The 23,052-nt window shown below is 38.0% G+C and overlaps 1 protein-coding gene across 1 annotated transcript in view; it reads right to left on the bottom strand.

Annotated features, from left to right (window-relative positions):
- Positions 1-23,052, bottom strand: part of CTNNA1 (catenin alpha 1) — a 218,260-nt gene that overhangs the window by 47,516 nt on the left and 147,692 nt on the right. The window contains exons 8-9 of the mRNA XM_036897096.2: positions 20,895-20,975; positions 19,554-19,706 (exon numbers count right to left, since the gene is read on the bottom strand). Coding sequence (XP_036752991.1) covers positions 19,554-19,706; positions 20,895-20,975 — 234 coding nt within the window. The remainder of the gene's footprint in view (positions 1-19,553; positions 19,707-20,894; positions 20,976-23,052) is intronic.

Genomic DNA, 23,052 nt, shown 5'->3' with positions numbered 1-23,052 from the left:
CTAGCCAAACTTATTAAGAGAAAAAGAGAATCACCACACATCAACAGAATCAGAAATGAGAATGGAAAAATCACGACAGACTCCACAGAAATACAAAGAATTATTAAAGACTACTATGAAAACTTATATGCTAACAAGCTGGAAAACCTAGAAGAAATGGACAACTTCCTAGAAAAATACAACCTTCGAAGACTGAACAAGGAAGAAACACAAAGGTTAAACAAACCAATTACAAGCAAAGAAATTGAAACGGTAATCAAAAAACTACCCAAGAACAAAACCCCTGAGCCAGACGGATTTACTTCGGAATTTTATCAGACATACAAAGAAGACATAATACCCATTCTCCTTAAAGTTTTCCAAAAAATAGAATAGGAGGGAATACTCCCAAACGCATTCTATGAAGCCAACATCACCTTAATACCAAAACCAGGCAAAGACCCCACCAAAAAAGAATATTACAGACCAATATCCCTGATGAATGTAGATGCAAAAATACTCAATAAAATATTAGCAAACTGAGTTCAAAAATATATCAAAAGGATCATATACAACGACCAAGTGGGATTCATCCCAGGGATGCAAGGATGGTACAACATTCGAAAATCCATCAACATCCTCCACCACATCAACAAAAAGGATAAAAACCACATGATCATCTCCATAGATGCTGAAAAAGCATTTGACAAAATTCAACATCCATTCATGATAAAAACTCTCAGCAAAATGTGTATAGAGGGCAAGTACCTCAACATAATAAAGGCCATCTATGATAAACCCACAGCCAACATCATACTGAACAGCGAGAAGCTGAAAGCTTTTCCCCTGAGACTGGGAACAACTCAGGGATGCCCACTCTCCCCACTGTTATTTAACATGGTACTGGAGGTCCTAGCCACAGCAATTAGACAAAACAAAGAAATACAAGGAATCCAGATTGGTAAAGAAGAAGTTAAACTGTCACTATTTGCAGATGACATGATATTGTACATAAAAAACCCTAAAGACTCCACTCCAAAACTACTAGAACTGATATCGGAATACAGCAAAGTTGCAGGATACAAAATTAACACACAGAAATCTGTGGCTTTCCTATACACTAACAATGAACCAATAGAAAGAGAAATCAGGAAAACAACTCCATTCACAATTGCATCAAAAAGAATAAAATACCTAGGAATAAACCTAACAAAAAAAGTGAAAGACCTATACCCTGAAAACTACTACAAGTCACTCTTAAGAGAAATTAAAGGGGACACTAACAAATGGAAACTCATCCCATGCTCATGGCTAGGAAGAATTAATATCGTCAAAATGGCCATCCTGCCCAAAGCAATATACAGATTTGATGCAATCCCTATCAAATTACCAGCAACATTCTTCAACGAACTGGAACAAATAGTTCAAAAATTCATATGGAAACACCAAAGACCCCGAATAGCCAAAGCAATCCTGAGAAAGAAGAATAAAGTAGGGGGGATCTCACTCCCAAACTTCAAGCTCTACTACAAAGCCATAGTAATCAAGACAATTTGGTACTGGCACAAGAACAGAGCCACAGACCAGTGGAACAGATTAGAGACTCCAGACATTAACCCAAACATATATGGTCAATTAATATTTGATAAAGTAGCCATGGACATACAATGGGGAAATGAGAGTCTCTTCAACAGATGGTGCTGGCAAAACTGGACAGCTCCATGTAGGAGAATGAAACTGGACCATTGTCTAACCCCATACACAAAAGTAAATTCAAAATGGATCAAAGACCTGAATGTAAGTCATGAAATCATAAAACTCTTAGGAAAAAACATAGGCGAAAACCTCTTAGACATAAACATGAGTGACCTCTTCTTGAACATATCTCCCTGGGCAAGGAAAACAACAGCAAAAATGAGTAAGTGGGACTATATTAACCTGAAAAGCTTCTGTACAGCAAAAGACACCATCAATAGAACAAAAAGGTGCCCTACAGTATGGGAGAATATATTTGTAAATGACAGATCCAATAAAGGCTTGACATCCAAAATATATAAAGAGCTCACCCACCTCAACAAACAAAAAACAAATAATCCAATTAAAAAATGGGCAGAGGAACTGAACAGACAGTTCTCCAAAAAAGAAATTCAGATGGCCAACAGACACATGAAAAGATGCTCCACATCGCTAGTTATCAGAGAAATGCAAATTAAAACCACAATGAGGTATCACCTCACACCAGTAAGGATCACCACCATCCAAAAGACAAACAACAACAAATGTTGGCGAGGCTGTGGAGAAAGGGGAACCCTCCTACACTGCTGGTGGGAATGTAAATTAGTTCAACCATTGTGGAAAGCAGTATGGAAATACATCAAAATGCTCAAAACAGACTTATCATTTGACCCAGGAATTGCACTCCTAGGAATTTACCCTAAGAATGCAGCAATCAAGTATGAGAAAGACCAGTGCACCCCTATGTTTATCGCAGCACTATTCACAATAGCCAAGAATTGGAAGCAACCTAAGTGTCCATCAGTAGATGAATGGATAAAGAAGAAGTGGTACATATACACAATGGAATATTATTCAGCCATAGGAAGAAAACAAATCCTACCATTTGCAACAACATGGATGGAGCTAGAGTGTATTATGCTCAGTGAAATAAGCCAAGCGGAGAAAAAGAAATACCAAATAATTTCACTCATCTGTGGAGTATAAGAACAAAGAAAAACCGAAGGAACAAAACAGCAGCAGAATCACAGAACCCAAGAATGGACTAACAGGTACCAAAAGGAAAGGGACTGGGGAGGATGGGTGGGTAGGGAGGGATAATGCGGGGGAAGAAGAATGGGGGTATTATGATTAGCATGCATAATGGGTGGGGGGAGAAAGGGGAGGGCTGTACAACACAGAGAAGACAAGTAGTGATTCTACACATTTTGCTATGCTGATGGACAGTGACTGTAAAGGGGTTTGTGGGGGGGACCTGGTATAGGGTAGAGTCTATTAAACATAATATTCTTCATGTAATTGTAGATTAATGATAACAAAAAAAAAAAAAAGAAAGAAAAGGGGGATTACTCCCTGATAGGATAAAACTAACTGCAGATCAACAATTAATGCATGCTTTACATATCCTTAATTTTGATCATTTAAAGGGTGTCAGATGATCAGCTATGGAAGTACATTTTTCTGATAATATTCCTTTCTCTTAAAAAAAAAAAAAGCAGTTCCTGTATGGTGATCTCCAATAGGTTCTTCACAATGGTATAAAGGGCATATCAAAGTATGGGCAAAGGATTTGTTTGTGTTTATACAGAGGATCAAAGCCTAATTTGGCTACCCAGAAAACGAATTAAGATACGATATGAAGAAGAACTTCCAACATCAACATTCTTTGGAAGAGTCATTCCAGAAGATGATCATCAAGAAACTTCAACAAAGATCCTGGCGCTGTTGCAGTCGTAGCTGCATTCATCCCACCGGTTCCTGGACTTGCCATTGGAATGAAGAAGGAGATATCTAAGCTGGCCTGTGCATACAGGAAAACAACAAATTTGACTGGATCTATACTGTCAGAACTCAACCGAGAATTGGGAGAAGTGCAAGTTGCAGTGCTCCAAAATCATGCAACTATAGACTATCTAGTGTTAAAAGAACATATGGGATGTGAACAGTTCCCAGGAATGTGTTGTTTTAATTTGTCTGCTTTTTCTCAAACTATTCAAATTCAGCTAGACAATATCCATCATATCATTGATAAGTTTTCACAAATGCCTAGGGTGCCTAACTGGTTTTCTTGGTTTCACTGGATATGGCTGGTAATTGTAGGTCTGCTTTTGTTATTTAGCTGTATTCCTATTATGTTAATGTGTGTACGTAATTTAATTAGTAGTTTAAAACCTATACATGCTTATGTTACTCTACAAGAAGATATGTCAAAGAAATAATCAATCTTCCCATGTTTTCTTCCGCCTGCTACTTCTATAGCTTTTCTTCTTCCTTCCTAATTACAACCCTTAAGTAGAATTCGTGCTTCATATCGAAATTACCGAGTATCATAATTCTTCCAAGTGGTAAAGATACCTCAAGACAAATGCTGGGCATAGAAGCAACAGGGCATAAATCTGCAAAGAAGTAAAAAGCTAACCTTTTCAAACAATATTGCTTCTCTCTCACTTATCAACTTTACATTTCCCTGTATGGCCCCGGAAGATGACTGGTTAGCCAGAGACGGGTAAGATTCCTCAAGGGAGGAACAACCTAAGATAGGCACAGTCACAGGGGGACCAACAGGTGAGAAATTGGGGATCAACAGAGGTGAGGCTTAGAACCTTACCCCTCCCCCCCACTTTGAGAGAAATCTTCTGCATCCGTGGATGTTTTGTTGCCCTTGTCTAGCTTGGATTACTACTTAGTCTATAGGCACAGACCTGATCATCTACATTTGCCCTCTTACAGCACTAAATTATGTTTTCTACCTTTATCTTGCATCTACCTACCACTTCAGCATTTTATTAAAATAATAATAATAATAATAATAATAATAATAATAATAATAATAATAATGGTGAAATGTGGGATTCACATATAAATCAAGTATAAAAATCAAACGAATAATCATATCTGACTTGATTGTTTATAGTTCATGATGTGTGATCAAAACCGAAAGTTTCTGTGATGACTGTCCTTGCACTGTTCACCATGTAAGAACTTGTCCCTTATGCTTCAGAAGATTGGAGACTGTTGAGAATTAGGCTTGGGGTTGATTAATGATTGTGCATTGAGTCCCCTATACAGAATTTTATTGTTGTTAACAACCATTTGATCAATAAATATGAGAGATGCCCTCTCCAAAAAAAAATAATAATAATAAAAATAAAAAAATAAAAGAATACTTGATATTAAAAAAAAACATATCTTGATGTACTGTTGAAGCAGTAGTGTTGTACAAGGGTACACTGCTTATTTCAGGAGGCCACCGTGCTGGCCTGGGAGGAGGAAGTGGGCACCTGCCACTGATGGTCTTCTCCAGATGAATGAGCTTCGATGAATCACTCTCCAGGGACGGAGCTACTGACTTCTCACAATGACAAATGTGTAAATGCAACATCTTGACCACAGCTCTCCAAGAAGCTAACCTCATATACTAGTGCCAGGCTCCACTACAGTGAAAGTGGGGGTGGGAGTGTGCTTCCTAAATGCCTCCTTCTGGGACTCCAGAAATCTGGGCTAGCAGTTAATGTTGAGAACAAAGAAGATTCTGAAGTTTGGATTTAAAACACTTGAAACAGCTAACTTCCAGAGAACCTTGCAGAGCAGAGACTTGTAGAGTGATAAATTGTATCTCTAGATTTATTCTGGGAATAAATGATTATATCTTTGCTACCACAGTAACTTGTGTATTAACAATTTAAATATCTTGTATTCCTGCTAATCCAAGAGGTGGGCTAAGACAGACACTATGACCACTAGCTTTGAATTCATTAAGGCCTCTTCTGCACTATTTCTGCCAAACAGGTATAAGTTTGGACCTTGCAGAAGAGCAGAACATTTTAGAGAACTTCCAGCTCCCTGATAAAAAACATCCCTAAAAGAAAAAAAACAAAACAAAACAAAAAAAACATCCCTGGGTTTTTGCTGGTTTCAGCAGTAGCCCAGTAACAATCTGCTACAGAGGAAAAGCTTGTCACAGCCAGGCTGTCTGTGTCAGATGAACAGATGACATCTGTCAACAACAGAAAAGACAACTTTTCAGACATTTAGGAAAGCTCTACCTTTACACTTCACACTAGATTTACTTTACTTAGAAACTTAAGAAGTTCTGTCGTGGAAAAATATCCCATTATGACAGTTTTTCCTCTACTGTACATGTGTTAAAATCTGTTTAAGTCAAACACAAGCTGTTTCCCATTGCCCTTAGTAACTGCTCCACTGCCCCATACACAGGAACCTCTGCAGGAAGACCATGAAAGACTTCCTTTTGTTCTGGGTAATAAATTAATGACCTACTCTCCTAGCAGCCTATACCCATTTTGTGGGAGTCAAACAAGTAAGGAAAACATGGTGGAAGCAGGAGCTTTTAGGCCAAGTAGTGACACCAGGCCCAAGCAGCAGGCCATCAGGTTGAAGCTCAAAACCTCCATCACTTGTCATCACTTGAGTCAAGCTACCATCTGAGTTTTCCTCTTTAAAACAGTTGAGTCTGAAACTCTCAAAAAGCCCAAAATAACAGTAACTCAACTTTTCCAAACTTGTCATAGATTAAGTGAGAAGTCCAAACTGCACATCATATACATGTGAGAACCTCTCAAGAAGTTTCTAACAATTACTCTTAAACCCACAGGGGAAATGGTGATAGAACAGAGGTTAAGCCTCTATCTTTCCAATTTCCAAGGAAGGGTGCTGACTGTCCTATTAGGAGGAACAAGATATCTTACCAAGACATGAAAAATGCAAGGATGATTAAGAAAAGTTCCAAACCAGATTGTGGTAATGGTTGCATTAGCTCTGCAAATTGTATACTTAAAATGAATGAATTTTCCTTCCTAATTACAACCCTTAAATAGAATTCGTGCCTCATATCGAATTTACCGAGTATCATAATTCCTCCAAGTGCTAAAGATACCTCAAGACAAATGCTGGGCATAGAAGCAACAGGGCATAAATCTGCATAGAAGTAAAAAGCTAACCTTTTCAAACAATATGGCTTCTCTCTCACTTACCAACTTTACATCTCCCTGTATGGCCCCGGAAGATGACTGGTTAGCCAGAGACGGGTAAGATTCCTCAAGGGAGGAACAACCTAAGACAGGCACAGTCGCAGGGGGGCCATCAGGTGAGAAATTGGGGATCAACAGAGGTGAGGCTTAGAACCTCTCCCCCCCTGTTTTGAGAGAAATCTTCTGCATCCGTGGATGTTTTCTTGCCCTGGTCTAGCTTGGATTAACACATAGTCTACAGGCACACACCTGATCATCTACATTTGCTCTCTTACAACACTAAACTAAGTTTTCTACCTTTATCTTACATCTACCTACCACTTCAGCATTTTATTAAAAACAATAATAATAATAATAATAATAAAGGGAGAAATGTGGGATCCACATATAAATCAAGTATAAAAATCAAACGAATATTCATATTTGACCTGATTGTTTATGGTTCATAATGCGTTATCAAAACCGAAAGTTTCTGTGATGGCTGCCCTTGCACTGTTCACCATGTAAGAACTTATTCACTATGTAAGAATTTGTTCACCATGTAAGAACTTGTTCATTATACTTACAAGATTGGAGACTGTTGAGAATTAGGCTTGGGGTTGATTAATGATTGTGCATTGAGTCCCCTATACAGAATTTTATTGTTGTTAACAACCATTTGATCAATAAATATAAGATATGCCCTCTCAAAAAAAAAAAAATGAATGAATTTTACGGTATATAAATTACATCTTAATAACGCTGTTTAAAAAAAAAGGCAAGCTAACCAGGTGAGTAATTAAGGGAAATTATAGAGTCTAGAGATGAGAAAGCGGAAATTCAGAGATGTACACAAAGCACTGAAAACAGTGTTTATGTGGGCTTGGGAGTCAGGGGGTGTAGCATTCTGTGATCAGAACTTGGGTTTTAATTGGCCAACACCAGGGCCCTCACAAGGTGAATCTCAGGTAAGAGACTCTGTACAAAGCGAGCACAACCAAAAGACAACATCTTTAGTGACTGAATGGATTAAGCAAGAGGAAAGTAGTAGGCTACTTGCCCGTGTAAGCTCTAAACATTCACTCAAGTAGAAGCAAAGACCTCCTTACCCCCAGTTCTAACCAAAAGCTGGTTGTCCAATGGGGTTTAGGCATAGAAATTCGGGTGTTAGTGGTTGGTATTCCTAAACAACTGGCAGAAGCAAATATAAATGGAAATCTTCTCAAATGGAAGGTAATCTGAACCCAGGTCTCAAAGAATTCTCATTTTCAAAATGCCAGTAATGTGAATTCACAATAAAAAAAAAATGCAGGAAATAAGCCACCCTGGGAAAAAGTAAGGAAAAGAACTAACTGCACAGCCAGATCTGTATTTATGGCAGATACTCAAACCAAAAATGGAGTATTTAAAAATGTTTCTTATAGTAGCAGAAATTAAGTATACAAAGTACAGATAACCCAACTTCGAGAACATTAATAACTTCTACAACTTCTAGAAATTTAAAATATCAACAAAACATGGCTGAAAAGAAAATTACTAGCCTATTTAGTCAAACTGAAGAAATTATTTTAAAAAAACAAGAAATTTTCATGGAAACCATGAAAGAAATTAAGTGATACGCAAGTAGGCTGAAAAAGTCTACTATTCAACTAAGAAGAATTTCAAAAGGAAAGAGAGAGAATGGTGGGAAGGTGATACTGAAAGAGATAATGGATGAAAAATTTTCAAGGTGGAAGAAATATGGATCTCAGATTTGGAAGACAATTTCTAAGCAGAATAAATAAAAAGGAATAAAAAAACCCAACACGCTGCAGCAAAGCTTTAGAACAACAAAGACAAGACTTTTAAAACAGCTAGGAAGTCAATACAAATTATCTACAAAGAAACTCAGTAAGTCTGTTGACTTCTCAAAAGCAATAATGGAAACCAGAGACAGGCAAATACCATCTTCAAATCACTGGAAGGTGGGGGGGAAAAAACATCCTAGGGCTATACATCCAGTGAAATTATTTTTAAGAATCAGGAAACAATGAGACAGTAAGACAAAAACACAAACAACCGAAGATCATTACTCTAGACAGATTTTCCCTCCACCATCTCAAGGAGTTTATAACAAATATGCTTCAGGAAGAAGGGAAGTAATCTCAGAAGGTTGTTTTAATATACAAGGAGAAATGGGAAGCAATGAAAATTTGCCATCAGGTGAAATTTAAGCAAAGCTGAAAAAGTGAAGAAAGCAATTCCAATAGTGTCTAACTTACAGGACTAAAAATTAAAAGAACCAAACACTGGATATAACAATAATATTTAAGTTTGAGAATACCTGAAGTTAAATATTTATATTGTTTCAGAAGGATGAAAACTTATTAGTTTATTTCAACCTCTGAGTTAAACATGCATATTTGCTAATATATACAGAATTACTACTAATAAAAGAGTGGATGACTTCCAAACAAAAAGAGGGGGCAGAAAACAGAAAGAGGGGGGACAACTCAATTCAAAGAGGATGGAGAGTCAGAAATAGAGCAGGAGGGATGGAAGCAGAGGGTTAAGGAGAAAGGACAACATGCAATGGTAAAAATGAATCCACGTGTATTAACAGTAATGCATATACATGTACTAAACTCTTTAACAGGAAAAAAACCCTGCTAAACTGGGTAACAGTAACTAAAGATACGCTCTTTACAAGATACACTTAAAACATAAAGTTGAACACTATTTTAAAAAAGAGGAGAAAGCTCTACTGGGACTATGAGAGGGAAGCACATGACTGACTCACAGCCCCTCTGTCCCCCTGGTACTGTCACACGGGGGCTGAAGGACACATGCTGGCTTAGCCGCTCACCAGATCACAGCTGTATGGATCCTAACGCAGTGGCAATGGCATGTTATGACTTTGCCTTTTTAAAGGGAACTTACAAGAAAAAAACCATGTGGAATTTGTTGCTGTATTAGGTATTACAATGTTGAGAACTCTATTTAATCTATTTAACTCTATTTGCTACCCCTTATATAAAAGCCCCACATAAAGATTCTTTTTACATTTTATTTTTAGGATAGGTTTATTTCCCATAAAAAAATGGTCATCCTTCCTCCATTCTGAAGATAAGAACTACACAGATTGTGTTCCACCCTTTCCTCCTTGCTACCAGGAAGTGCAGTGTCAAATCCAAACTCAGGCAACATTATTATTAATACTAGTAAATTATATAAAATATATAATTATATGAAATAGTATAATCATTAATGTTGTTATTAATAAAAATGTTAATAATAAATTAAAATTATTTTCCTAGATCCTGATTTTCTACATTTACCTTATTTTTTATGTTTTTATTCAAAATAAGCCACATCAAGTCTAATTTTAGGGAGAGACAGGTTATATTTTATAAGCATTTCTAATAATAGGATTAGAAAGAATGAATTTACTAAAACATTACAAACTAAACAGTTTGGCTCTGGTATTGTTTAAAAGGCTTTCATTTGCAGATCACCACCCAGAGGATACAGTAATCATTTCCTTCACCTGGTATCATGGGCCACCTAAAAAGTTCCCTATTTCTATCTACCTGCCTGAATTATCTATCAGTAAGGCTAGACATTAGTCTGTCAGCTCCACTGATGAGGGAAAAGGAGGGCCTGCACTCCCCTGAAGCAGGGCCCAGGTTGGGCAGCGTGCTCCCTTAGTCACTACTACCAGTGTGCCCGGAGAAAAGAATCCTGATGCTCCTTGAGAACAGGGTTCAGCTACTGCCTTCACTTGACCATCCCAAAATTTGACTAGGTGGTTAAATTCAGCCAAAAATGCTGTTTGGGGATAAAGTGTTAAAATGGTGCATGCCAGACACTTCTGTCTCACACAGCCTCATGCATCTGGCCTTACAGATCTTTGAAAAATGTGAGAAGACCAAGCTCAATGCTTAGAAAATTCTTCTGGAATCCAAGGTCAGCATTCCCCCAAGGCAGTACTTCATCCCTGCCTTGTCCTAGCCATCCTCCTGGACTGCGGAGCTCAAAGTGCAGTGCAGGGAGAGGTGGGTGAGGCATTGGGAGGCCGGCTGTGCTCTCAGCAGCTCAGAGCCTGCACGTGTGACTTATTTTCCCCCTATAATATTTTAACTAAAACACAATGACCATTTTCATGCAGACATCCTACAATCCTAGGAAACTGAGGCTTCAATTAATTTGCTATCTGCAAGAAGTTCAGTCCACAGTGTTATACAGAGGCACTGAGAAAATACCCAAGATGTCACAGGTAGATTACATAAGGTCAGTGTTTAATTCAAATGCTCCTTACAGAGCCTTCAAGGCCACTTTCCTGCACATTATCAGGACACCACTGAATAAAAATTGTAAGGCAGATCATTCAATTTGCAGTAAAAGTCCACATTTCAAGCCAATAAATCCATACCCTATGAAGTCCTGGATAATAGGAAATACTAGGGTGGAGGGGGGTATTGTAGTAGCGCTATAAGCAATGATAATCCAGCTCTAAAGTACAGCAGTTACATTGACTTTTTGTTTCTTAATTCACAAGGCAATGAAAAAGATACTACCTTATTGCAGCAAGTTCATTATAATAAGAGGCCTATTTTAATACAATGTCTGGGGCTGAGGGGAAAAGGATACCAAATGATATATATACAGGCAAGATTTCATGAAAAGTATTTCCATACTTCACCCTCAATTCATGAAACTGAAAGGATTCAGAAATGCAGAATTAAAAGGGAAAATGACTGCTCTGCAGCTATTAAGCTGCTTGCAGTGAAAGGAGGTGGGCAAAGAATGAAGCAATTAAGACACATAGGTGTTGCATTATTGACAAAAAGGTTAATACTTCTGACAAAATAAACTTTTCACCTCAATACACTTTAAATTGAAAAGCAACATAAAGAATCATTAACTTGATATAAGAAAGTCAGGTATAAAAGCTGTATTGTTACCCTGAAGCATAGTCATGCGCTTTTATAAACAAAAAGAGAGGTCTTCAGTGCTATACTCCAGAACAGAAGAAAATGGTGTGAAGTGTCACCCAGCTTGCCAATACTGACCTCAGCTCCCGGTCTCTTACTCAGTGACCTTGGGGACACACAACTCTATGTGAAGGATACGTAGAGTTTCATCCTTCACTTTAAGAAAAGGGGCTTCACAACCTAAGTGTCCATCAGTAGATGAATGGATAAAGATGATGTGGTACATATACACAATGGAATATTATTCAGCCATAAGAAGAAAACAAATCCTACCATTTGCAACAACATGGATGGAGCTAGAGGGTATTATGCTCATTGAAATAAGCCAGTGGAGAAAGACAAGTACCAAATGATTTCACTCATATGTGGAGTATAAGAACAAAGAAAAACCGAAGGAACAAAACAGCAGCAGAATCACAGAACCCAAGAATGGACTAACAGCTACCAAAGGGAAAGGGACTGGGGAGAATGGGAGGGAAGGGAGGGCTAAGGGCGGGGAAAAAGAAAGGGGGTATTACGATTAGCATGTATAATATGGGGGGGCATGGGGAGGGATGTGCAACACAGAGAAGACAAGTAGTGAGTCTACAGCATCTTACTACGGTGATGGACAGTGACTGTAATGGGGTTTGTCGGGGGGGACGACTTGGTGAAGGGGGGACCCTAGTAAACATAATGTTCTTCATGTAATTGTAGATTAGTGATAACAAAATAACAAAAATAAATAAGTAAATAAATAAAAAGAAAAGGGGCTTCAATACCACGTGGGGAGGTTCTGGATTCCACTGACAACCATCATGTGATTCACTCAGAGGACCTAGCCAGGCATTAAGAAAACCTCACGGCACACAAATAAGCTTTTTCAAGTAAAACCACAAAAGTCCTTTAATAAGGATCCAACAGGCAGGCAGCACCACACAACCTTCTGCACGTGCACTCAGAGGGGCTAGAGAAAATTGATCTGCTCATAAAACATTTAGAGTCAGTCAGTATGTGCTTTTTATTCTTGAAACTAACCTTGTATTTCCATGATGTGATATACAAAGAAGGCACCATGAAAGGCTTCCATTTCTAAGTGGGTGTTATCATCCCTACTACTACTCAGAAACTATTAATACATTTGAAGCAACTTTACTGAACACCTCAAATTAAAGCATGACCTTTTTATACTATTTTATTTGGTCTGGGGGGAAAGTATTTCTATTAAAGCAATAAATAAGACTTCCAAAAAACAAGTTAGCAAGTGCTAACACATCTGCTTCAATGTTATTTTGGTTACATATTAAAATGCGGCTTAAATAACAGTTTTTGATTGGCTTCCATTTCAAACACTGATAAGATGGTTAACTTTTCTTACATATCATCATCTCAGAGCCATTTAAGCCATATTATGTTAAGGTATACACATCATGTGAGTCTATTTTGATTGTCTCTCCCTAGTACAAAGTCGTCATCATACAGATAGGGGTTTTTATTTCATTCACCACTGTATTCCTAGAACAGTACTGGGGACATACCAGGAACTCTATAAATACCTGTTGTAAGAATCTAATACAATTTTTCCCCTCAACCGAAGATAAGTTTGGTACAGGTTTTTGAAACCTTTCTTCTAACAAAAGAAAATACTTCTCAAATCAGTATCATCTAACCTTTAAAAAGTCTCCCAAACTGTTCCCATCATATCCACATTCCCAAATATTTTACAATTCATCTCCTCATGTACACACTATGCAGAATATGTTATGACGCTCTTTTGTATAAACACTAGAAATACTCCAGAAGACAAAGCTCACTAACAATGATGTTCAGTCATAACAATGTGGAGCCTTGCATTTCTCAAGGTACAGTCCTCAGACCACTGAAACGGAATCTTTGGAAATGCTGGTCCACAAATCTGAATGTTGAGATCTAAGTAACTCTAATTTTTACTACTGTTGAGAACAAGCAAACTCACTCAACTAAAGGTTGTGAGCACTAGGCAGGCACTGTGTTGGCTGATGTTCTTAAAGAACTAACATTCTATTGAGTATGGGGTGAGGAACAGACAACTAAGAAAATGAACAAACATCATAGAGAATATAAAACAGGTGACAGGATAAAAAATGGTAGAGGGTACTATGATGGAGGAGATGAAGAATCCAGGGAAGAATCTCTGCAGAGGTAACAAGTGAGCGGAAACCTGTAGGATGAGAAGTGGGCAGAGAGAGCATGCCAGGCAGCAGGACCAAAGAGTGCAGAGGACATGAGGTGGTAATATCTTGGGTAAGGTCAGAGCAAGTAGTAGTTAAGCATGAGGGCTAGAAGGCAATGGAGACGCAGTCAGAGTACCTTACAGACCATAGTTAAAAACCTGGATTTTAGGATTTTATCCCAAATGTGCCTAGAAAGCCACGGCAGTCTGGGAAATGGAGTGGTGTCAATGGGTCCTGAAGCAAAAGAAGTATGTGATCTGATTTAAAGGGATCATGTTGGTTGCTTTGCAAAAAAGAGACTAGAGAGGGACAAGTGTACAAGCAAAAGAATGAGGTTTTTGCCAAAGTACAGAGAGAGATGATGGCTTAGACTAGGGAAGTGACCACGGAAATCAAGTGCAGAATGATATGGGGACTTGTAAACTAAATATGGAACATCATGGGGAAAGAAGAATAAAGGATGAGTACTGGATTTTTGGCTTGAGCAACCTGGTGAGATGGTGCAAAAAAAAAAAAAGTAAAAGGATGTTTATTAGACTATTCTCTGTAATAGTAAAAGACTGAAACACCTAAATAAAGTACTTGTCTAACAGTAGATTGGTTAAATAAATGAACCAGTAAGGAATAAATACAAATGCTATAAATGAGCACTTCTCATGAATAAACAGAAAACACATTATATCATAACATATTTTTTGGAAATTTGCAATATTTTGAAAGAAGTTAGAGATGAACCAAGTAGCCTAGATATCAAAAAAATTAATGAAAAGTTAGCTATGTCATGAATGCATAAAATATATGTAGATACTAGTATATTTTATAATTTACTACCATAAGATCAATAATAGGCTATTAGTAGTTAAGTTTTGGAGGGACTCAAAAAAGTTATACACGTATTTTCAACTGCACGGAAGTTGATACTCCTAATCTCAGCATTGTTCAAGAGTAAACTGTACTTCTTTTTCTTTGTGCTTTAACTTTCCAAATTTTCTAAAATGAACTTGTATCTTTTCAACAGTTTCTTTAAAAAGTGGTATGTTTAAATCACCGTGTCCCAAAATTGAACCTAATCTAAACTGGCACTTTTACCACAGGCACCCTGCTGCATAGAGATGCCTCATGAGGCTCTTGGAATATCTCTAATAAAGAAGCTGGGCGACTGAGTCTAAGCAGTGTTGCCATAGGGCAGCCGTGGGCAAATTATGGTGGGTGGGAGCTTTATGTCAAGTCCAGATAGATCCCTACTGAGGCAACTGTCCAGCACCCCCCAAATGGTTCTGGGAAGAAGTCAGGCTTCACTTCTGCTTGAGGAGCACATTTTCTAACATCTAATTCATCAGACTACACACTTTGGGGATCAGATGTGAGAAGAGTTCATATGACCCCAAGAAGTAGCTATCTGATATATTGCAGCACCCAAGAGTTCATGGGGAAAATTAAAAGAAAAAGAAGAATAGCTGAACAGCACATTCACAGAACCTACTTCTAAGGAATGGATAGGCAGCTGGAATCCAAAAAGAAGCTGCAAGAATATAAACTGTGCTTCCTGTAGTTACCCCAATTTTAATGGGGTGATCATGGAAGATATTGAGAGGTATATTAAGGTATTAGTGTAGACATGTTTGACCAAGATAATTTAGACAGCAAGATAAAAATATTCTTAAAAACTGTCTGAATGGCTAACTAGATAAAAGAATTGCTCAATCAAGAGAATGGTTTATAGTGGCAAGCTGAAAAGTTCTATTCTATGCCTTAACATTTTTTTAAACATCAGATTGGCTGAAGGAGAAAAGATATACTTATTTTAAAAAATCAAAAAAGAAAGAAATGACACAAGTCTAGAAGGGGCAAGTCAATAACAGTAAAGAGCAATGCCAGCAACAATCCTGGCAGGATTGTTGGGAGTTCCCATGGCCTCCTTCAGGTTCAGTAATTTGCTAGGACAACTTATAGGACTCTCTATAAGTTGTTCTATGGCAACATTGCTTAGTTTAATCAACTAGGCAACTAATATAGCATGCAGGCCCAGCTGTAAACAACATAGTAAAAGGCAGGAAAGATTCCATCTTAAAGATTGCACTTTAATACCCAAAAAGTTAAAAATGTAAGATTCTTAACTTACTCTTTAGCAAACAGACAATAGCTCAGCCCAACGTGGGGGCTGGGCAAGCAGCCTTGTTTGATCTGCTCCCAGACCAAGACAGCCAGTATCCCAGGGAGAAAGCAGAGCAGGAACTTCCTTGTGTTAAGTTAATTCTAAGTATTCAAAGACCACTTAACAAGTCTGCACCCCCAGCCCTTAGTCACATTCCTAAAGAATCCTTAAAAGGGGGAACTCCCAACCTTTGGGGGTGCTTCTCTCTCTGAGGTCGCCTGCACTAAGTGCATAACCTTTTAACTTTAAACTCTCTCTTTCAACCTTTCAGGGGGCGCTCCTCTCTCTGAGGTGGCCCACACTTTCTAAGTATGTAACCTTCTAATCTTAAACTTTCTCTCTCCAACCTTTCAGGCGCCTCTCATTGCTGGGTTGCCTGCTGCACTTCTTCTCTCTTTAAGTAACTTTAAATGAAACTTTTACTCTGTTTCACTACTGTGTCTCTGCCCTTCAATTCTTTGTCGCGGCTGACAAGGACAGAGGAAATACACAACGCTCCCCTAACAGCTACAAAATGTGAGCCACTCCTTTCCGGGAGGCCTACAGCCACCAGCCCCAACCCAACTCTTCACACAGCACTCTTATTTCCCCCTCAAGCCCCAGGAAAAAAGGGCAACTGGCCTCTAAAAGCAGATTTGGGCTGCAGACATTTACTCCATTTAAGAGAGAACTAATGAAAAGAAAGGAAGGTTAGGATGGCCAATATCGAAAAGACTAAGAACAACAAATGCTGGCGAGGATGCAGACAAAAGGGGACCCCTCCTACACTGCTGGTGGGAATGTAAGCTAGTTCAACCATTGTGGAAAGCAATATGGAGGTTCCTCAAAAAACTAAAAATGGAAATACCATTTGACTGGGGAATTCCATTCCTAGGAATTTACCTGAAGAACACAAGTCCTCAGATTCAAAAAGACATATGAACCCCTATGTTTATCGCAGCACTATTTACAATAGCCAAGACATGGAAGCAACCTAAGTGTCCATCAGTAGATGAATGGATAAAGAAGATGTGGTACATATATACAATGGAATATTATTCAGCCATAAGAAAGAAACAAATCCTACCATTGCAACAACATGGATGGAGCTGGAGGATATTATGCTCGGTGAAACAAGCCAGGCAGAGAAAGACAAGTACCAAATGATTCCCCTCATTTGTGGAGTATAATAACGAAGCAAAACTGAAGGAACAAAACAGCAACAGACTCAAAAACTCCAAGAAGGACTAGTGGTCACCAAAGGGGAAGGGTGGGGGAAGGTGGGTGGGGAGGGAGAGAGAAGAGGATTGAGGGGTATTATGATTGGCACACATGGTGCGGGGGGTCATGGGGAAGACAGGGTGGCACAGAGAAGGCAAATAGTGACTCTGTGGCATCTTACTACACCGATGGGCAGTGACTGAAATGGGGTGTGGGGGAGCACATGATAATATGGGTGAATATAGTAACCACATTGTTTTTTCATGTGAAACCTTCATAAGAGTGTATACAATAATGCCTTAATAAAAAAGAAAAGAAAGGAAGAAACCAGATGAACCTAACACTCACAATGCAATATTTTACCTTTGCTTAAAACAAACCTCTCACTAGTTCAGTGTATCATTTTAATATAAAAGTATGTGAGAAGCCTTGTCACTGAAAAATAAAATTGTCTTGAGTCAGGTATTTGATTGAGGCTTCTACAAAACTTTAAAAACTCATTTTCTTTTCATGCACAGATGCAATTAGTAATATCTCTATTACCATAAATGTAATTTAACTATATGCAGAATGCCACTACAAAGCCTTTGGTTATGCCTCAAGCAATGAAAAGCTATGTGTCATTTAATGCAAATATAATTGCTTTGGGGGTGAAGCGGGTAGAAAGGAGAGAAAGGGGTGAGAACTCAGTTGTGATAGGGAACACCAAACTCTCAACTCTAAGTCCTCAGTTTATAATGTTAAAAATGAAATAAAAAGTTAAGTATAAACAAAACTCCTGGGGCAAGATCTCCAAAGCAACCAGGTCCACCTACTGCTTCTGAATGTGCATAGGGCTGTCCACAGACCCAGCAAGCTCGAATCGCAGGCACAGCCCTCATTGTTGGAGGGATGCAAGCCAGGTGACCTTAGGCCTGAGTTTCCTTACCTGAGAAACACTGTTGCAGAAAGTACATGGTATTTGCATATACCTGGTACACAGAAGGTGCTTTACAAGTGTCAGCTGTGTTGGCTGAGGATGACACAGCAGGCCCTAATAAATGGACCTCCAGCTACAGTACAACAAAGGCCACCTTCTGGAATGAGATCCAGCCACAATACACTGGTACCTGCCATCCAAGTCCTTGGGCTGGTAATGTTCCTGCTTGCTGCTGCACAGGCATACTTTCTAATATGTAGGCTACTTATAGGAGGTTGGCTTCCTGAAGACCATTTTTGTACATCTAAAGGCTACACCTCAGGATGTCAAGTGACTATTGTGAAAAAGACTGTGCTTAAAGTCTTCTGATTTTAACTCCAAATGCCAGAATCATTAACCTGAACAGCAGACTGACCTATGTAATCTATACATAATTAATTCAGGTCAGAATAACACATAATGTTCAAAGAAAACTAGATGTGAAATTAGTAATGCATTTAATGTGATTAGTGGTGTTTTCCTTGGAATATTTTTGTTGCATTAACCTGGCCTAATGTCACTATAAATCCAAAAGAACAAGACACGTGTTTTACATAAAAAGCCCATTTTCTGTGCTTACATAATGACCAACTTACCAAATGGTCTATGAAGTATCTTTTCCATGTTTTACATTAATGTTACTAAATCAAATAACTAGGGTATATGCTTACTATGTGCAAATTTTTTTAAATAAAGTAATAATGAATAAATTAAGCAATAAAATTCCAACTGTCAAAAGGTAGGAACAAGCCTAGCTTACCTGTAAATTAAATAGCAATTCACTTCTCTTTTCTTCTTGTCACCTTACAAACTAACCACTTAAATGTAGATTTCTACTATTTAAACATTATCTAATTAGCAGCATGTTAGGGCTTAGTTTCTTCAATTTTAACACGATGACTGGGCTGAGTTTGTGTCTCAGCAAAGGGATAAGCACTTGACGTGCATCATTTCTTTTAGACCTCAAAATAATCCTGAGATAGGTGTCATTAGTACCTTCATTTTACAGACAAGAAATGGGGATTCAGAGGGTTGAGTAATTGGCCAGATGCAAACCCAGGTAGTGTAACTTCTGAGTCCAGTTCTCACAGCCACTACTCCCTTCTATAGTGTCTTTTGAGTTCAGGCACATCAAGATTTATCTTTATTTCCATTAACACTGAGTGGAAATAGTTCGTGCTCTGGAAACTCAACATCTATATTTAATCATGTACATAATTAATGTAAACTGACCAAACTGGTAATCTTGGATAGATGTTAGGTAATAATGAAGGATTTTCATCTCATACATATTTCGTTATTAGGTGAGCTCCTAAAATTTTTAGCTGATTAAATAATGTGATTAAAAAAGCACTCCACCAAGTTACCTACAATTGATGAACTGTTACTTACCTCAATCAATTTGTTGGCATGTTCACGGAAAACTTGGGCATACTCCTTAACTTCCTTCTCATTTCCATTCTTTGCAGCTTCAATCAATACTAGAAGTGGAACGTTGGTTTCCAGGAATGAATCTGAAACATGGTCCATGACAGCTTTGCGGAGCTAATAATGAAATTGTAAAAATTTGATTTTATTTCTACCAAGAATCTAGGTCGTTTTTTTCTCTTATACTTTTAAATCTAAGAGAAGCACACAATATCTTGGTTGTACTTACATGAGGACCTTCATGGAAATAAGTCATGTAGTTAACATAACCTCCAACTTAGGAACCATATGATCGTGGACACAATGGTTACACTATAGTTATAGCATTTCAGAAACAGAATCTCAGTTTTCAAGATAATATCCTTTTTTTCTTGGGAATTACAAAACTAAAGCTTATCTTAAAAGGAGTAATACAAAACAGAACAGAATGCATCTCTGGGTTGAACTGGCATATAGACTGGGAATATATGTAATTAGCCTAATTGGCTAAATAAAAATGAGAAGAGGCAGAGGAAAGCACTTTCTGATTTATATGAATAGGGTTAGCAAACTACTGAATCTTGAAAACTGAAAGGTTATCTTTATACTACTTCATCAAAAGCAAATGAATAAAGATATACTGCATTTTAAAATTTTGTTCTGCATCAGATATGAACAATAAAATGCCTCCCCATTAAGTCTGGAAATGGTTTTTATCATTATTACAACTTCTTTTTAAGTCTTTTAATACACTGTTTTTATAAATTCAACCCTACCTTTTCTTAAAGACTGAAACTCAATTTGCATTCCAAAATATTAATGGGATTATTTAACAGTGAATGAACAGGTTCTTTCCTCTGTAAATACTAATGCAGAAAACTCAACACCCCAAATCTCTCTATACTCACCATATTTGTACTGGAAACACATCACTAGCAAGGATCTAACTACAAGTGTGTAGTCAGATGGGGCAAGTCAAATAATTGTAATTTCTGTCTTTACTGTATGTAAGCTAATGTCATGAGGTATTTCAGGGTATTTTCACAGGTCCCCAAGTCATTTTAAATTGATTTCCTTACGTGTATATCCTTTTCACACTAGAGCTAATTTATGCAGTCCATCTCCACGGGGCTGTTTTATCCCAGGTTCCCAAGAGACCAGATTAGCCATTTAGAAGCTTATTAGCAATAACAGAGATGGTCAGTGTCCTGTGAAAATCCATCTTTTACCCCAATAAAATGTAGGTGCTCAGTATTTATGGGGATTTTGGCCAAAACTACAAAATTGACAACTTGGGAAAGCGACTGGCACTTTCTTTCAGATTACCTGTCTACGTAAGTCCCTGGTCTTCTTGGTCATTTTATCTATTGCTGAATTGAGTGCATCACTTCTTTCTTTACGTCCAGCCTGGAAAAAGGAAAAGAGATACACGTTTTAGTAATTCACAAAGAAAGTTAATGATAGTTAATAGCTATTTATGCTTGGATTAGCATGGAAAAAATGTCGATTTTTGGCCCAAAGTTGGAAAATATATGGGGGAATTGTGGTGAGAGAGCAGCTTTGTTCACAAAAACCCTAACCTTACAATTCTTAGGTTCTCCATTTTCTCATCGTGGAAACTGAGGGAGTTTTGCCAAAATGAAAGAAGCCAAATGATAAGATTTTCACTTCAAGTCCTACTTGAAAAATTAAATTAATATTTATATCAATTTCGATATTCAGCATACACCAATTTCATTGATGAACCAGCTCTTTCCTTGAACTTCAAGCAGGAAGGAACAGGTTACACCTGATTTTGATGAACTCTTTTAAGATATGAAGAATGTCAAAATGTGAAAGGTGACACCTGGCACTAAAACAATGTGAAACAACGATTTTTAAAACTAAGAGGTACCATGATGGATCAGAGTTAATAATATACATTATGCAGCTTAACTAAGAATGTTTTAAGATTACTTCAGCTTTTTTTCTTACACAAGTCTAAGCTTAATGCAAATATATTGCAGAGAAGAGAACCCGTTAGCCACTCTGATGGAGGTATGTAAAAGCAGTATTTTTTCAGAGGCCAAGGATGGGTTAAGATTTGCCCCAGGGAACATACCAACCAAAATCAAAACAGATGGTAGTTTAAAGGGCCAAAGGTAGTTATCCCTGGAAGAATGAGCCACATACTTGGAAATACCTGTAAGACAACCGCTATGTCAAACCATAAAATCTATTGAAAGTTTCACCTCACAAAATGCCCAGCCAACAAATGTGGTTCCCTCTGTAAAACATGTAATAATCACAGGAGAGATACAAATAGACAAAGGAACTAACCCGGTGTTGTGCCTCTGGGTAATCTCAGGACACTTTGGTATAGATAATGCCATCAGTCATAAGCTAGCACAGCAGATGAACGGTTGGGGACAGGGAGATGTGGCTGTATGTTTTCTGAGTGTCTTTTATGTACATTTGTTACTCACTTTCCCTCTTACTCCCCATCTGTTAAATGGGGCAATGACATTTGTCCCTCTGCCCCCACCTCTGGGCCATTAGAGGGAAAAAAGGAAAGGAATATGGAGGAATATAGGCTTAGCGGAGGACAGAAAGGGGACAAGACAGAACTTACAAATATTAAGAGTTGAAGTATAAGTGAAAAACTGATATAGTCACTATTAAATCTGGTCAGGATCACATCCCTTACCATTCCCCCAAAAACTCAAATAAAAAATCAAACATTCCATTAATATTAATGGGTAAAAAAGGAGTTTCACAAAACTGATTCAGGTATGAGAATTTCTACATGCAGGAATAAATAAACTGTGATTCATTCACAGCCATCAGTCAGAAAAGAACTTGACAAGTATAATTAGTTACTGACTGTGGGTAAAATTGTAATTTATCCAGAATATCTCGCCTGGCTTTAGTACATATGTGTATCAACAGGAGCTCAAGGGTGGAGAGAAGTATGGCTTAAGTGGATTTGCATAGTTCCTCCGGGACAGAGAGAAGTTCATCTTTATATCAATAGGTAATTGCCTGGGCAACGGAGGGCTTGTCTATACCTGAGAGGTGAGGGGAGGGCCAGTTTTGCTGCTGCTGGAGCAGGAGAGAGAGATGGGTCCGGCTGCAGTTTGTAAGCAATAAACGGGTTTTAAACTTAATTTCTCCCTTTGACTGATTTCGGTTTTTGGAGGTATTTTGCCCTGGGATTTCCTCTCCCCGGACTTACACTGACAATCTCAAAGATCAAAATACCAGAATTTAAGGCAAAGGCAGATAAAATTTAATTTAAAAAATCAGACCAACCTCATGATTAATGCTTTAATCAGTAAAGTCCCAGGACATTCCTTAGACACTCAAGCACTCCAAGAAAAAAATTTTAAATAAGCCCAGTAAAGTTTGTCATTGTTTCTAGCCCTGTTTCTTGGATGTTTCTAGCCAATAGATCATTTGTTACAGAAAACATCTGTTACATGAGACCCAAAGGCTGGGCTCAATG

Source organism: Manis pentadactyla, chromosome 13 (assembly GCF_030020395.1).
Source record: "Manis pentadactyla isolate mManPen7 chromosome 13, mManPen7.hap1, whole genome shotgun sequence".
NCBI lineage: Eukaryota > Metazoa > Chordata > Mammalia > Pholidota > Manidae > Manis > Manis pentadactyla.
Note: the sequence above shows the minus strand (reverse complement) of the source record. Positions and strands in the feature narration are given on the sequence as shown.